General features: G+C 35.7%; 3 protein-coding genes across 4 annotated transcripts in view; 1 reads left to right on the forward strand and 2 right to left on the reverse strand.

The window, feature by feature from the left end:
* Positions 1 to 258: 258 nt before the first annotated feature.
* On the reverse strand, positions 259 to 3,274 carry LOC136820321 (claudin domain-containing protein 2-like). Its single transcript, XM_067076520.1, has 3 exons — positions 3,050 to 3,274; positions 2,025 to 2,156; positions 259 to 599 (listed from the first exon to the last, which is right to left on the reverse strand). Exons 1-3 carry the CDS (start codon positions 3,249 to 3,251, stop codon positions 433 to 435), a joined length of 501 nt encoding a protein of 166 aa, XP_066932621.1. The 5' UTR covers positions 3,252 to 3,274; the 3' UTR covers positions 259 to 432.
* A 1,859-nt stretch (positions 3,275 to 5,133) lies between these two features.
* Positions 5,134 to 8,123, reverse strand: LOC136820333 (uncharacterized). The gene is made up of 3 exons (XM_067076529.1): positions 7,859 to 8,123; positions 7,140 to 7,277; positions 5,134 to 5,752 (listed from the first exon to the last, which is right to left on the reverse strand). Exons 1-3 carry the CDS (start codon positions 8,097 to 8,099, stop codon positions 5,517 to 5,519), a joined length of 615 nt encoding a protein of 204 aa, XP_066932630.1. The 5' UTR covers positions 8,100 to 8,123; the 3' UTR covers positions 5,134 to 5,516.
* Positions 8,124 to 15,808: 7,685 nt separating this feature from the next.
* Positions 15,809 to 17,279, forward strand: part of LOC136820530 (dentin sialophosphoprotein-like) — a 36,617-nt gene continuing 35,146 nt past the window's right edge. For both annotated transcript variants that reach the window (XM_067076726.1, XM_067076720.1), the window contains exons 1-2: positions 15,809 to 16,413; positions 16,962 to 17,067. In XM_067076726.1, the coding sequence (XP_066932827.1) occupies positions 15,877 to 16,413; positions 16,962 to 17,067 (643 nt within the window). In that variant the 5' untranslated portion in view covers positions 15,809 to 15,876. The remainder of the gene's footprint in view (positions 16,414 to 16,961; positions 17,068 to 17,279) is intronic.

Consider the following 17,279-nt stretch of genomic DNA (forward strand, 5'->3'; position numbering starts at 1 on the left):
AAAACCACGAATTAATAAAGCTGGTTTCTCAACCTTTTCGATTTTGATTTTGAAGATTATCTGAAGCGTATAAATGCAAAAGTCGTTTATGATTCTTGTTGCCTAGTGAATATCAAAGATACAATTGCAGTCAGTAGGTTCAAAACGATAGCTAACCAAGCAATGATAAATGTCCAGCCATAAGATGTATAGAGAAATGAAATCCAAATTTCTCCGGTAAAAAAAATGAATGTCTGAAGTATATAAATGCAAAAGTCGTTTGTTTATGATTTTTGTTGCCTAGTGAATATCAAAGATACAATTGCAGTCAGTAGGTTCAAGACGATAGCTAACCAAGCAACGATAAAGGTCCAACCATAAGAAGTTATAGAGAAACGAAATCTAAACATTTTTGGTCGAAAATTGTCTGAAGTATATAAATGAAAAAGTCGTTTATGATTCTTGCTGTCGAGTGAATATCAAAGATACAATTGCTGTCAGTAGGTTCAAAACGATAGCTAACCAAGCAATGATAAATGTCCAACCATACGAAGTATAGAGAAATGAAATCCAAATATTTTTACTGATGTAAACAAGAATTGCGATGAACATTGACACAACTATGGAAAAATAAAAAGAGAATGTACAAAAAGATTAGAAGCCCCGGTAGAATTTTTCCATCCAGTGGGGATGAAAATAGATAGAAGTGTCTCACAAGCACATCACAATGTCTGGAATATCTACTCATACTCTTATATCATAGTTATTGTACCCAATTCCCCTCATATGGCATGGGTTGACCCGGGTGAAGGAGCATTCACTTACCAATTGAATTGTAGTGCCACAGTCGGTATCGAACTCGGGCCTCCTGGAAGAAGTCAAGCACGATAACCACTATACCACTACGCCTGATGGGGATGAAAATAACGAACTGAAACTGGGATGGGCATTTTTATTTACATATCTTTTTGGCTGAATTTAAATTCTTTTGTTTCAAGTCAAAAAGTTCAGTGGGGATGGGAAAAATAGCATATTATTTTGCATGAAGGATTGGTTTATTTGATCATTTTCAGTGGGGAAAAACATTACAGGATGATTTCCCACCGGAGACGATATTTTGGCCAATTTTTCCAGTTGGAAGGGTTCGTAGCAGATCTGTGAGAAGGGGGTGGGGTGTATTAGTATGAGTTGCCCCTAACTCTCATAAAGATAAGATGTACAAAAAAATAGCACAAGTTGCCCTTTCAGATACCAAACTGTTATGAATGGTCATTCTTAAAGCAAAGAGGATTAGATCAGGTTTAGCAGGACATCCCCTTCTCACAGACCCACTGGAAACCCTTCCCACTGGAAAAAGTGTCCAAAATATTGTCCCGGTGGAAAATCATCCTCCAATTCTTGTCCCCACTGAAAATAATCAAATAAACCAATCCTCACTGAAATTTATATTGTGCTATTTTTTCACATCCCCACTGAATTTTCTGACTTGAAAACAGAAGAATTGAAATCCCCAAGCATAAAAAGTATGGTAATATCGATCCCAATCGAGTTTCAGTCAATTATTTTTATCCCTATTAGCTAAAAAATCTTACCCGGTCTATTAGAACAGCCCTGGAAGGTTTAATACTCTTATAAAGTCTTATAGCATAAAGGCGATGCTAAAAATATATGTTTTTGTTCTAAAATCTTTTGATGTAAATCTATTGTGGTCAGCAGTTTGACGCTAATCCAACATTTTACTAAAAGATGACGTAATATCTCGCAAAATTAATCCAACGAACGTGCTGTAATCGCTGACATTTATTAATCATGGACAAAGCTCATCCTTTGATTGGAGTTTTTTTGAATGTGATATCCGTAAAGAAGCAATTGCGGGGGAAAGTAGATCCAGCGATCTCAGTGCATTTACACCACTACTGAGTACTACCATTAGGGTACAACTTTCGAAAGAACTCCAATCAAAAGGTTTTGCTTTGCCGGGATTAAGAAATTGCCTCATGGATCTATATAAAGCTCATTGACTGTAATACTAAGTATTTACGTACCCGATCCCATTGTAGCTACGGGTAGCAAGTACGGTTTGATATGTGAAGCGTGACCAACCACGGACAAACATAGGGCCACGAAAGAACAAATGGAGGAAATGACTGTCAAAGCACGACAAGCCATCAAGTAACCTGAAAGTATATAAACAGAATGCCTTCACATCTAGACCATAAATTTATAAAGCCCGAAGGGCTAGATGGAGTGCTTTAAGCTCTTCCAAGCAAAAAAAAAATGAATATCACAAAAAATATTACTGCTATTGTTTTCGAAAACCCGCGAAGCTTCTGATTGGTCAAGCGCTGAAATTCAATTGTAATGTCACGTGACTTAGGTAGAATTTCCTACCTAACCACGGCACACTTTTCAGCAAAAGCACGATATCTAGCCCTTCTGGCTTTATAAATCTATGATCCAGATGCACAAACTGATTTCCACCACTGACCTTTATATAAAGAGTAAACTTCTCATAAAATCCTCATAGAAGGATTCCTCATAGTCATATTTTGAAAACAGGGTAAGCGCGTTAATCGTGATGTAATTTATTGAAAGATTTATTTGAAAGTGAGAAAAAGGCCGTGCCGTCGTTTTGCATAAGGTCCTTTTCCCGCGCGAAGATTCTCCTGACTTTTCTGGAATTTTGTCGCCATTTTTCCCGGGATAGCCAGCATGAGGCTGGAAAGGGTTTTAAAAAGTTCGAAAGGTACGGAAAATCTTGCGTTTACTTAGGAAATAGCCTAACTTTCCGAAGCTCATATTCCAACTACCCGGAGCACTGGTCTTTTTCCGCTAGAAAAGTGAAAAAAGACCAGAATACGGATATTTGAAAAGGAAAGTTAGACTGTTTCGTTAATTAAACACAAGATTTTCCGTAACTTTAGAAACTAACCCTTTCCAATTTCGTGCCGGCTTTCCCAGGGAAAATAGTGGAAAAATCTCACAGATATGAGGAGAATCTTAGTGTGGGATTAATGGAATCTTATGCAAAACGCCGGCACCGAAAAAGCAAAAACAAACTCGAACTTACTAGATGTAACAGTATAACTAAGACACGTTGTTGAACAATATTTCCATAAGCCACGTACCGTGACTTGGCTACCATCTTGTCTTTTCAATTCTTGTCGAACCCATGCATTCCCACCAGTACCAAGAGCGGTAAAAATGAAAGAGACGGCGCAGAGCAGGATCAAGATAAATGCTTTTTTCTCTATTTTAAACATGTTTTCCATTCAAATGTGTTCAAGTGTGTATATTGTTTCTTATACCAGCTAATCTCGATAAAAATACGGAAAATTAATTTTTGTTAGGAACAAAAGGCAAAAAAGGTGATGATCTTTTTGAATCAGTCAACTTTTCCAATATATATGAAGACTTTCTATAAAATCTATTAAATTCAAATCTGTTTTGCTTTAAGGTTCTTTAAATTTCCAACCAAATTCATTTTTTCTCAATATACCACTAAACTTCGATTCGCACAAGCTCTAAAGAAAATAATCTAAAAAAGTCAAAACAGACAAAGATTTTCATGTTTCATTAAACATTGTTGACTTCATAAGTCAAACAAAAATCAAACAAAAGAAGATTTGGACAAATATTTTAAGACCCTTTTTGACATAAGCATATATTTTATACTTTAAACGATTTTTTGTGAAGGATTCACACCGTTATGCTATAAATTCTTGAATTAAGGTTGAGTAGAGAAATTTTCTTCCAAAATACTAAAGCTGTGAAGGTTGGGAAAACCTTAGACTATGCTATAGTCTAAGACGAGTTTCATCTAAAATGAACAAACGTGAAGACGTGAATTTTTTACGGGAGTGGCTGTTGTCGTAAACACAGACTCTATCCACCGCGAAACATATTACGTTTTATTATATACAAACTATGTTATATCATAATAACATATTATACGGACGATAGCATCGTCTAGGAAAACCTTAATATCTGGAAGTTTTAGGGATTACAGAATTTCATCAAATTGCACAATTGCGTCAGGGATTTTGTAGCAGGAGGCGTGAACCCAACGTTGTTTGAATGTCCATCTAACGTTAGAATATAGACGTCATATGGGCGATGTTACAACATTATATGTACCAGTTATGAAATGATTCGGAAATAAAGTACTCAAGCACTTTGTAACTCATCCTCGTTCCCTGTGTATTATCGGCTTTTTGGTGCAAAAGAATACTCTTGCACTACCAGTAAGTAAGGCTGCAACCGCAGTCGGAGGAGACCCGAAGGCTCCCCTTTCGATAGCTATCTACCCGAAGGTAGGGGAGGGCGCCACTCTTTCTCCCTGGATTTCTCCACTTATCCTTAATTGCTGAGCATCGAGCAGAGAGGCATCAATTACCATTTTGAGAATCTTTGGTATGACCCGGCTGGGGGTTGAACCCACAACCTTGCGAATCGTAGCCGGATGCTCTACCACTGCACCACGGTTCGCAAAAGAATATCCTTGCACTACCAGTAAAACAGCAACGAGCCGATAATACACAGGGAACGAGGATGAGTCACATGGTGCTTGAGTACTTTTAAAATCGGCATTTAAAAAGTAGCCAATAATATCACAATGGAAAAATTCCTGACATGTTTTAAAGTATTTTGAATGAGAAACAACAAATTTACCACAATCATGGACAAAAGGTTTGTAGACTTCTGCAATATTTGCAAAATACTTCAATATCGATGCAAAACAAGTTCCCAAGAGGTTCTGGGTGCTTTCCAAACCCATTCAAAGTCTTTGAAAGTCACCCACTGCAGTCTAAGCACAAGGACAAACCACAAGGGCTTGGTTAACTGGCTTAAACCAGTATCAAAACGCTGATTTTTTGCTTGTGGTTGCCTCAAAAGCAATTCAAAAGCAATGCAACGACTTCTAAAGTGTTTTTTTCCTCCCTCCTTTTTCAGACGCATTGAAGAGTCATTTTGCTCTATTTCTCACCATTTTTCAAAGAAATTTCATTTGTCTACTACATTTTCATCTCATTATATACCTTAAAAATGCAAATGAAATAAAAATGCTTTGGTTTTCCAGAAAAAATCCGTTCATGTGGGGTGGAGGATATATTATTTTTTCATGAATTACCCCTGGACATTTTGATTTTTGACCCCCTGGACACGGTTATACCCCTGAAAAAACATCAAATCAACCCCGTCGACACAAAAAATTACCCGTCAACATTACAATTTTTTGGCATTTTTTCAATACCCCTGGACAATTCATCCACCACTCCCCATGAACGGACTTTTTCTGGAAGAGCCCAATGACCAAACGAAAGCAAAACAAAGATAATATGAACAAAAGAGATGCTATCGTCCGTAAAAGTTGATGGTTATGCATGAAAAATATAGCGTGCGAGAGTTTAAAGCCGTTTCTTCATAGATGTAGAAAAAGCACGACTTTTGTGATGAATCATACGTAACTGATACCGAAAAACTCCCGTTTCCCCGTTTGTTTGGATTGTATTTCATTTCGAATTCGAATTAAAATTTCATTCAAGTTCAACGGCGGTCGACTTTTTGCGATCATGGCGAACCATTTCTTTTTCACCAAGGAACGAGACGCCATTATGGTCCAAACGTAGTAACAGTGAAGCATATGAGGCTAGCACATGACAACAGACACCTAACCATCCACAGATGTATGAGTAACCATAGAGATCAAAGAAACTAAACAACGTTGGGTTTTCTTTGGTGTACAGACCAAGACCAGCTGTCGCCACCAATGCTGAAATGTATAAGAACAAACTATATACAGTGCAGTGGCGTTGTGGGAAAATTTTTCTGGAGGGGCCAAAGTCAATTTTTTTTAAATGGCGCCCCTCCCCCCAATCTTTCAAAGTGGTGCCCCCACCCACCAGTTTCTAGGCTTTTACTAATTCATTTGCCTAGGCATAATGAGGAAGGAAATATTTAGTTTAGATATCTTTGATGAATGGAAAAGGGACTAGAAAATTCTGAGAATCGACTGCCAAGATACCCTAAATCACTAAATAAAAATAGACAAATTTGACAAATTAAAGAAACAATGTGTAATGCGAGCGATGTGAGCGAAAAAATTTATGATTTATGATTTCAATATTGTTGTCAGCAAATTGGTCTTGGGGTGCAGTTAGGTTTTCATTTAATAATGCTATGTTGTACACAAGAAAACTTGTAAAATTTAGCTAGATTGCAAAGAAATTACCAATTAGTTGTATTGCGAGCGAAAAAAAATTGCAAGTATTTTAAAACTATCTCAGAAAAATTGGTCCTGGGGCGCAATTTAAGGTGCATAAAGTATGATTTTTAAGATTGGGGCGTTTTAAAAAAAATCTCTTTTGGTGCCCCTTGCTCTTCGGAGCCCCTTCACTAAAGCTCCGCTGGGGGGGGGGGGGAATGCCCCCCCCGGCCCCCCTGCCACAACGCCACTGATACAGTGGAGCCTCTTTAACTCGAACCTCTACTACTTGAATGTCTCCTTAGGGGCCTTAACTCAAACAAGTTAAATGGTCCATTCAGTTAACAATGCCTTATAAACCTTGCTCCATAACTCGAGATTTCTTAAACTCGAACAAATTTGTATTCCCCCGTGCATGTTCGAGTTATGGAGACTCCACTGTAAGAACATACTCGTAGGTTCCAAATAAATGGGCCCCCCGCTTGTTCATTTTTCGAAAGTTTTCCAACCCCCCGAACCTTATTAAGAACCCCGTTTATTAATTTTTAAGATTATTTTCAGCTGTCAAAGAGAACGCCCCTTATTTTGCTCAAAATAGCCTGATTTTAGCCTATATTTACCTTATTTTTGGGTCCCCCCGTTTATTTAAATCTTGAAAATTTTCTAACCCCCCCGTTTATTTTGAACCTAAGAGCAAAGCTTTGATCCCAAATTAAGAACAAGGTAAAAAATTTAAAAGCTGAAAAACAACAACGGGGAGGGGGGGGGGAGGTTTGGAAAATTTTCAAAATTTTAATAAACGGGGGGAACCTCATTGCCGGGGGGGATTGGAAATTGTAATGCAAAAACCCAAAAATAAGGTAAATATAGTTGCAAGTTGCCCTCTTTCAAAGGCAATCCAATGGCATCTTTTAGTATATTCCAGCTCTGAAATAATTGATAAAAGCCAGCTCACCAGCAAGTAACGACGAAATAGCCACGAGGTCCATGAATAAACGACGAGTTACCAAATAGATGATCACCATGGAAACAAGCTCCAAACATGCAATTCCAATTGAAATATACATTAACCAGCGGACTGCCGTTATCGAATCTGATAAAACAAGAACAATCTTTATAAGAACATGAGGCTTTCATTACCAAAATATTAACAACAAGTTAAGAACAATTTAAAGCTTTACGGACTCTAAAACACCCAATCGTTATAGTGGTGTAACGCACACCCACGATAGTTGTGGCAGATACACCCTCTGAAACGATTTGGAACAACCTTCATATTTTTTATAAGCATAAAGTTTATGAGCATTTGCAGGCTCAGTTTTTGGTACCTTAAAGGGACATAACAGTACTTGCGAAATTTATAAACAAACTGTATGCAGCGGATACAAAATCAAAACAAATGTCACATGTCAAAATGAGAAATCAAACCAAATATGGATAATTATGATTGTTCAATTGTTTTACAAGTTTGTTTTGGACACGTGATTTTAATTGTTCTCTTTAATGACACGTGGTGCGCGCAATGTTTACATTTTACTACTGTAATGTCCCTTTAACAGTGGCTCTATTGTTTAAGAACAATAGAATGCTAAGCATAATGCAAGTCTGTTATATGGGTAGACAAAATACATGTAGTCGAGGACAGTATCTATAATGTAAAATCACGTAACTTACCTCCATCCATCCCATAATCCTTCAGTGGTTTACATATTTCTTCGGTTGCCGGTGGAATTGACAAACACGCTTTCCTTAAACCTTTCCAAAAGAAGATCTTGGATGATTTAATCTCTGCAACACTTCTAACTGGCGATGCTTGTTGCCACCACCATTCAGTCTGGATCGCGGTCAATTGTAAGGCAATTGCACCAGCAATGAGTATAAATATTGAAAAACGTTTGCTTTCCTTTTTGAACATTTTTCTATTTTGCTTGAAAAGTATATTTCTATGCGAATTTTTAGGGAAAAGAAAATGTTTCATATACACAAAATAGTGACAAAAATTTGCTAATAAATAGACGCTTTGCGAATTCCGATTGTATTTAATAGCGCTCTGCAACTCATACGTCATAATTATTACTTTTCACTTTTTTTGACATTTGTACGAGTTGCAATCCCACAATTCAATGCAGCTCAATTAAAGATACGTGCAAGTCAAATGATACAATCAACGTGCAAAAGAGATTAACGCAAAGGTTGATGGGATTGGAGCTCGTACAAACACATCGAGATTAATGATTATGTCAAAAATAAAATATATTTTTAGATTCAGCGCGGTGCGCTATTTAGAGTGCTGATATCATTTACCAATTCATGTTACTATTATTAGGGTACTATACTCACTATTGTTTTTTTAGAATTCTGCGATTAAGAAACCCTGTTCAGAATACTTTAGGCGTACAAAATTTCGCGATTTTCGAGAATTTTGGCCTTTTTCGCGAAAGTAAATGTCTTATCAGGGCAATACACTCTTCTCGAGATGCATAAATTTATTGTTGTCCTCGTTTTCAAACAGATTTCATTGCTATGAAATTATACATTTAAACCAAGTTAAATTCCCAAAAGGCAAACATTAACTCTAAAACAAAAGTACTTGAAATCAAGTTCCTTGTTGAAATTCAAAATGTCTCATGAGGTGTAAACAACACAATTATCATTGTGAATATGCAATTTTATAGCAATGAAATCTGTTTGAAAACGAGGACAACAATAAATTTATGCATCTCGAGAAGAGTGTATTTGCGAAAGTTTATGTTCGCAAAAAGTTCTTAAAAAATTGGAAATCTATAAAACCTCAAAATTGTAATAAATATCAAGTTTTCGGCATATTATTATCCTTTAATGCCTTTTTTAAAGTCGAAGAACAACCGCTTTTAGAGGATTTAAGGAATATTTTTTACTTTTAAGGCAATTTAATTCGAAAATTCTCATTTTTATCCAAAGATTTGCGAAATTTTATGTTCGCCAAAGTTTGTACGCCTAAAGTAAAAGTCATGAAAAGTGAATGGAAATGGTAATTTCGTATTTACCAAAATTTAAAAAAAATTACTAAATAGGTTAATTCAACTCCTTGAAGTCAAAAGGAATGTAATATTTCCTAGAAATTGTAAATGTGCTGAAAAAATCAACTTCCACTTCAAAAAAACTATCATCCAATGACAAAAATAATCCCATAGGGATTATAAAAAGAACTATAAAAGTCTCACTTGTTTAGCGCTGGGCCCATTAACATAAGAAAAGAAATGATAATAAAGATTCGTCAAAAGATGTAATAAAAATTAAAAATTAATGAATAATGAATTTTTGGTGTAAATCACTTGTAGTCCCCTAAAAATATTGAGGAAAAATATATTGTAAAAAATGTAGAAAAACGATTTTTAACTATTTTTAAGTTAATTGTAATAGACTCAAATGTTGTTTTCAATCTCATTGTTTTCCATTTTTCATGAATGTTTTTAGCCGGTATATGCCTGTAAAAACAGCGGAAGGATCCCGGAAATGCACAAAGAATATTTGCCCCGGAATGAGAAAGTTTAGCTATCCTATCAAAAAAAAAACAGTCTTCATAATGTTTAGGCGGCCGCCCACGATTGCTGGGGCGAATAAAATCCTATCCTAATATTTGTTTTCGTTTTTAAGTCGAGAGGTAACTAGTCAATGAAGAAATGAACTTTCAAAGAAACGTTTAAAGGCCGGTCTCTGGCTTGCGCGCGCTCGGATTTCACAATTTGGCTTCAATCCTTTTTGCTTGGAAAAAAGATTACGTCATAAAGATGTAGCGCGCGCTCGAAAAAAGAGTTGAACACATTTCAACTTTTTTCAACCGTTACGTCAGATAGCGCCAATAGAATTGCTTCAATTTTCTTTTGACCAATAGCGTGGAAGCTTTGCTCGAAAAAGTGCGATCGAAGTGCGCGCAAGTGGAGGCCTTAACTCATTCATACTAGGCTTTTAGGGGCGGTTCAAAATTAGGGGGGTGCTGCTCCTGTACCCCCTTCAACTTTTGATCTTGCGGGTCTGTTTGGATGAAATTTGGCACACAAGATCCTTGTCATATAAAGTAACTTTTGACAGAAAAATATTTTTGATGACGTCACTCATCATTCCCAAAGTGAGCAAAAACCAAAAATTACCTTTGTTCTTGTAAAAAGACTTTTAAAAACAGTTCCCGGAGTCTCAAATGCTTATTTTATTTTATTTCAAATATTCAAAAAATTACGGTTTAAAGGATATATTTGACATAAAAAATAAATTCGTATTGGAAATGTGTCAATTTTTGTGACACCTTACTGTCAGAAATGTCATCATGTTCAACGTGTGAAAATTTTTAGGTGTCAAATTTTTTTTATTTATTTTGAAGCTAAATAAAAGTTAGGAATTTACAGAAAAAAAATTTATTATTTCAGGAGCTATTAACATTAGTTTCACCATAGTCATTATAAAAAAAACTTGGCTTCCGTCTCATTTTATTGTTAAAAGATAGAGCTTACGTACCAAAATCGATTTATTTTGCAAGCTTTTTGATCACGTGATTAGAAAAAAGACCAATCCCAAGGAGGAGATTTCGGTAACGTGATCAAAAAGTATGCATAAGATCGCAACTTGTCTTTTGTTTGTAAAAAAAGAAAATTGAACAAAAAGCTAAAACAATACATTGCCAGGCCGGGGTTTTTTATAGTGACTATGGTTTCACCCCCGAATACACCTTTTCGACCGTAGTCGCGCGGTCAGGCGCGTGCCACACAATTATTTGATTATCACCTTAAACTCGATCCTATCCTTTTTTGACAAATTTTTCTATTGTCTATAGGTGCGAAAAAAGGACTGGGGCAGTTTTAGTGAGATAAAGCGGACAAAAAAATGCCCGCGCGGCAATTGGCGGCTACGATCGAAAAGGTGTATAGGCTGAAACATACCCCCTAGTATGAAAAGGGTTAAATATAATAAATAAATAATTAACCAATAAGTTTAGAAAAAGAAAACGTCATAATATATTGAAGTTGAAATTGAAATATTTCTTCGTAACAAAGTAATTCGCTTTTTGATTATCCTTGGCTACTTGAATAATTGATACAGTTCCGAAAGTTTGTTTCTATCTAGTCCCTTATTAATATTGGAGTTCATTTTATTATAAGAAACAATTTAAATCATTTTTTTAAAGAATCGCTTACAAGTAATTGGGTATTCGGATGAGTTGATCACGCAAGCATAACTTAAGGGATTTGATAATCAGGGATAGTACTCTCGGGTACCTAATAGCTGGGGGTTTGGAAGCAGGGGGGGGGGGGGTTTAAAAATCTCAAAACTGAATAAGCGGGGGGGGGGGGGATTAAATGTCCTGGGTGGAAATTTTCGAAAAATGAATTAGGTACCCGAGAGTAAGAATTCTGTTAACCAGGAAGTTTTGCAACCTTTTTTATTATAATTTGGAAAGAAAATTTGTATCAGTCATAAAGTCTTCTCTACTCCAGTCAGGTTAGAGTAAGCGTCGAAGCAACACCTTTCTAAGTACACGCGTGTCACAAACCCTTCCAACTACAAGAGTCATCCAAAAAAATAATCTCTGGTGGGAAAAATACCTTTGCCATCGGTAAATTCCATAACGATCTCCAGCACAACCCATTTTCTAGGATGACTTATCAAATTATCTGCTTGTACAGGAGAAGATGTAATCGATTAACAGCAGATAGTATTTTTTTGATGAAGGATATGACCCTGTATGACCAGACAATAATTTTTCGATGATGACACTGACAGTATTCATGACGTAATTTATTACATGGAAACACAGAAAAAACACCGAGAGTTTGCCACCAGTTTCATTGTTTAAATTCAAAACTGGTGGCCAACGCCCGGTGTTTTTGGGGGTGTTTCCGTATTATAGATTACGTCATGAATATCAAGAATTCAATGCACAACACAGCACAGGACGAAAAGGGAAAAACACTAACAGATAAATTTTCGAATAAAGAGAGCCAGCAAGCGGTACAGCAGATAAGAGAATAGAGAAGGGTGGAATCGCAGATGGAAAAAGCGGACAAAGGACAGAACTGAAAAATCATTACCTATTTTGGAACCAATAAGTAAACATGTTTCTTAGACAGGGTCTAACATCAAAATTTTATACGTCAAGAAAACCCTTTGCAATATCTTTCACGGACCAAACAGCTGATTGGTTGTAAGTAACGTATTGACTGAATTTACGTAACTTTCAACCAATCAACTATTGGGCCCGTGATATAATGCCAGAAGACATTTCATGAATATGTTGAAATGAGTTTTTCCCTAAATTCTCCAATTAATGGTACTGAAGTCTGCCTCAAAAGTTTGTGGGCACTTTACTGTTTTACTTTTTTACAATCTCGCAGTACCTATTCAGGGGGGGGTACGGGGTTTGCGATTTCCGAAATACCGTATAATTTTGCCAAAATTTCCAAAATTCCGTAAAAAAATACTTGCAATTCCGATACCGATTTTTTTGGGTATTTTCCTCGTTTTGACTAATTTTTCATCAAATGTATGAATTCCGAAAAAAGAGGGATAAAAACTTTATAATATCGAAATTTCGAAGCAAAATTTCAAAGATTTCCGATACCGAAACAATTTCAGTGTTCCGACATACCGAAGGAATTTTGCCTGATTTCCGAAATTCCGCAGAAAAAAGGGTCGATTTCCGCAATTCCGAAAAACCGTTCTATTCATATTATGTTAAAAAAAGTTATAGATCTACACCGTTGGAAAGGTATTCTCGAGGAGAATTCTCCAATAGAATGAAAACTCTCAGGTATGAAATTGAAGAACAAAATGAAGATGAAAAACAAAACAAATAATCTTTCTGCACTGGTTCAAAAATCATAAGATGACACTTTGTAGGTTAATTTTGGTAATTAATCGTTTATTTTCGAAATATTCCTTGTATTTAGACAGTACTTTAGGCGTACAAACTTTTGCGAGTAGAAACTTTCGCGATTTTCGCGAATTTGTTTTTCATGTTCACGCAAAAAAATCTTGATTCGCGATTTCAATCAAATAAAAACTTATTTTCACGCTGACGATGATATCTAAATTCACACACACGCTTTTTTATAAGAACAAGCTATATAAGAGCATAAGGCTTCAACAGCCAAAATGTTAAGAACAAGGTAGGAAAATTTTAAGGCTTTGCGGACTCTAGAACACCCAAATTTCATAGGAAAATTGATAAAAATACTCAATGGTAAAAATAAGAACATGTTAAGAACATTTTTAGGCTTTTAAACTCAAAAAGTTAAGAACATTTTAAGGCTTCAAAATGTTTGGATGTTCTTATAAAAAGAAAAGTGTATACACGACAGAAAAAAAAGCCAATTCACGCGTCACGCAAGCCCCTGGGAATCCCCCCCATACTCTCGAGGCATAATTTAGTTATATTAATTGCAGAATACAGAGAAAAAAGTCAAAAAGTTATTTCAAAATTGAAATTTTCTCACCGGGTCAAAAAGGCAGGAGGCTTATTACGCAATTCGTCACGTATATTAAGTAAACTTTTCTTCTTCTGCGCTCGCTTCTACGTTACCATCGATTTTCTTGTTAAATACTTATTCTGTTTTTTTTATAAGAACAACGAGGCTCAAATAATGAAAAAAGTCGAGAGAATGCAGTAAGAACAGTTTAAGGACAGTTTAAGAACAGCCTTAATGCCAGAATAAACAGACAAAATTCACAAATAATAATGCAAATCTGTCATATTCATTAAAACAGTGAACAAAGAAACAAATAATGTTTAAAGACCAAACCCCAAAAAAAGATTCTCAATAGGAACTTTAAGAAATGAGGCTTAAAAGTGCTAACAAATAAAACGAATCCATCATCACAGCAAATTTCAACCGTACATGTTTTTTATTAGAACAAACTATATAAGAACATAAAGACTTCGATGAACTAAATATTGAAAATAAGCTAAGAACATTGTAAGGCTTTATGAACTCTGAATCAAGCAATTTGTCAGGGAAATACACAAAAAGTACTCTTAGGTTCCAAATATACGGGGGGGCTTGGAAATTGTACTTCTGAAACCCAAAAATAAGGTAAAAATAGGCTAAAATCAGGCTATTTAGAGCAAAATAAGGGGCCTTCTCTTTGACAGCTGAAAATATTCTTAGAGATTAATGAACGGGGGGGGGTCCTAATAAGGTCCGGGGTGGTTGGAAAATTTTCGAAAAATTAACAAGCGGGGGGGGGGCGTTTATTTGGCACCTAGGAGTAGTTACAAAATGGTAAAAATAAGATCGTTTAAGAACATTTGCATAAAACGATAAGAACATCCTAAGGCTATAAAAGCTTTGGACGTTCTTATAAAAAATCGTGTACCGTTTGTTAGTGTACCATAAAAATTTTCATTCACATTTTCATTATTCTTATAAAAAATATTTTTCATACTGAATGATAATAAAGAATAGGCGAATTTTAAATTTTTAAAATTTCTTTAAATGAAATGTCAAGGACTTCATATAGTTGTTTTGAGTTACTAGCGGTAACCTCATTTCAAAATTTTTTCAAGATGGTAGAATAAAAACAAAATAGTCTGTAAAAGTTGAAATGGTTGATTGGTTATAAACTGTAGTTGAGTATCTTGTTTAGGGTATATTTTTAAAGATTTACTTTTGGAAATCTCACATTTTTCAGATATTTTTCTTATTTTCGTAAATCTTAGTGATAATTTTTCATTGTTTTTGACTAAAAAGTTATCTTTTTTTCGCTAGTATTTTGTTTTTTTCTTTATTATTTTCGATTGAAAATTTTCGATTTTCAGACTTTCAGAACAACAGTTGCAGAACAGAGATTTTTTTCGGATATCACTTTCAATTCTTTTCTGGTGCTACCAAAGCACACCCCTGTGCCACAAACCCGATGGAAAATTTGGCCAAAATTTTGTCCTCGGTGGGAAAAATACCCTACAATCTCACCCACACTGGCAGATTGACTTTGATTTCATTCCTATCTGGAATTCAATGTAAAAAAAAAGTATAAAAAAAGAAAAAAGTTTTGAGGCAAATCTGTAACCCTTCTCAAGCAAGAAAAAGGGAAGTCTCGAAATTTCCACCGCATTTCGGATGACGAATTGAATCCAGAAATTTCTTTGTTTTCTCGTTTTTTTTAATTCCAATCTAGCATTTGTACAAAAACTACGCAGGCCGTGCAACTTATGTAGGAAATTGATGGCTTCAAATCCTGCATAGAGGATTCGACTCTAGTCTTTGGCCAAACATTGTTGGGGTTGACTGCGTTTATATGAAAGACCCCGCAACGTATGTAGGAAATAAAGGAGATTTAACTTGAGCCTTTGGTTATACTTTATTGGTCAAAATCCACTGGAATGAATAATTATCTTTTGAATTTAATCTTATTGATACTCGATTGTAAATTTGTTCTAAATCAACTTTGCTATTTTTTTGTTTACAAAATCTGAGGAATTACAGAATCTGAGGTCACTTTTATTTTGCTTGGAGGTTATTGTTGCGTTAAGAAGTAGCTTTTATCTATCTGAGTCAGCATGGAGGTGCCACCCTTTCTGTCGCTTCCTTTTACCCCCAAATATTCTCGTTAAATTAATGATTATGTTCCGAATTTAATCTTCCAAAGGAAAAGAATAAAACCGATTAGAAAAAAAACTCTAGAAAAAGTCAGATCCGTAAATAAAGAACATCCCCGCAAAGATGACACAGTCAGATTCAAAACGTATCGAGATTTTCAAAGACGGGGATATCAATTTCAACGCCGTCCCTATCACCGTCAACGAAAAACGTTACGGAAACTTTGACGTATTACTTGATGACTTATCAAGCCGTGTACCGCTCCCGTACGGGGTACGGAACATTTATACGCCGATGGGCCGTAACCGCGTTGATGAAATCGACGATCTAGTCGACGGTAAACAATACGTAGCTACGTCACAACGTAAGATAAAACGGTTGGAATACGGAACAAAACGTAACGCTAAGAAACCGTTTATCATACCACGTCCACCGTCTAATTTACGATACAGATCCGCCAACAAAGAGGAGAAATTGTTCGTTAAACGACGACAACCGAAGATGTTGACGGTCGTTTCTAACGAGAATCAAGATAATATGACGAGGTTTGTGTTGACTCCAAAGATGGAGAATTTCGGAATGGTTTTACAAGACTTGAGTACTGCATTGAGGCTGAATGGTGGACCGGTTGCAGCTCTGGTGAATACAGAAGGACAAAAGGTAATATTCATGATAAGCACCATTGCAATGTCTTCCACGGACCCAACAGCTGATTGGTTGAAAGTGACATATTGACTGATTTGACGTCACTTATAACCAATCAGCTGTTGGGTCTATGATGTGATGTCATAAGACATTGCAATGATGCATATCGTGAAAAGGGTTAGACTGGAGTCGGTGTCGATTAGAGTCTGTGTAATACAGTTTATCCCAAAAAAGGCGACAGATTTTCATACAAAGAAAAATCCTCAAAAATCAAGCTAAATTTCATGACTCATAAAATTTGGCTTAAATTATGAGTATTTTGAATTTTACAATTGAATTGTATACTAGACATCTCAATCTTAAACACCTATCTAATCATCTTGGAAATTCATTATTATCTACAGATTAACCAGAGAATTGTATTCTTAATTCAAGTCCAGTTTAGATAATAAGTTTTAAGGAATTGTTAGAATTAAGTATTATAAGCTAGTAATAATTAAGATATTGAAGGTTAAAGATTGCATTTCCTATGATCTTACAAACTGATAAAATTCTTCTTTTAGATTTCATCATGTGAGCAACTTTACAATAGTGGAGATACAGTCATTGCTCATAGTCGACTCACCATGAAATCCGATTCCGCCCGAAGTGAACCCGATGGACGAAGACGTAAGTAAATCGGGAAAAATTATGAAAAATCGGGATAATCACGTGATAATATTAATCGTATTGTTGACGCGCTCTATTTCGACGTTCAACTATTCGATACGCTCCACTATTCGATAATATTGAAAATCACTCAAGAAACTCTCAAAACGATGCTTTACTATCGATACGCCCTCTTATTCAATTCCCCTTGAAAACCAAATTAATAGAGAGCG

This window comes from Clytia hemisphaerica, unplaced genomic scaffold, assembly GCF_902728285.1.
Source record: "Clytia hemisphaerica strain Z4C2 unplaced genomic scaffold, Clytia hemisphaerica genome assembly, whole genome shotgun sequence".
NCBI classification, from domain to species: domain Eukaryota; kingdom Metazoa; phylum Cnidaria; class Hydrozoa; order Leptothecata; family Clytiidae; genus Clytia; species Clytia hemisphaerica.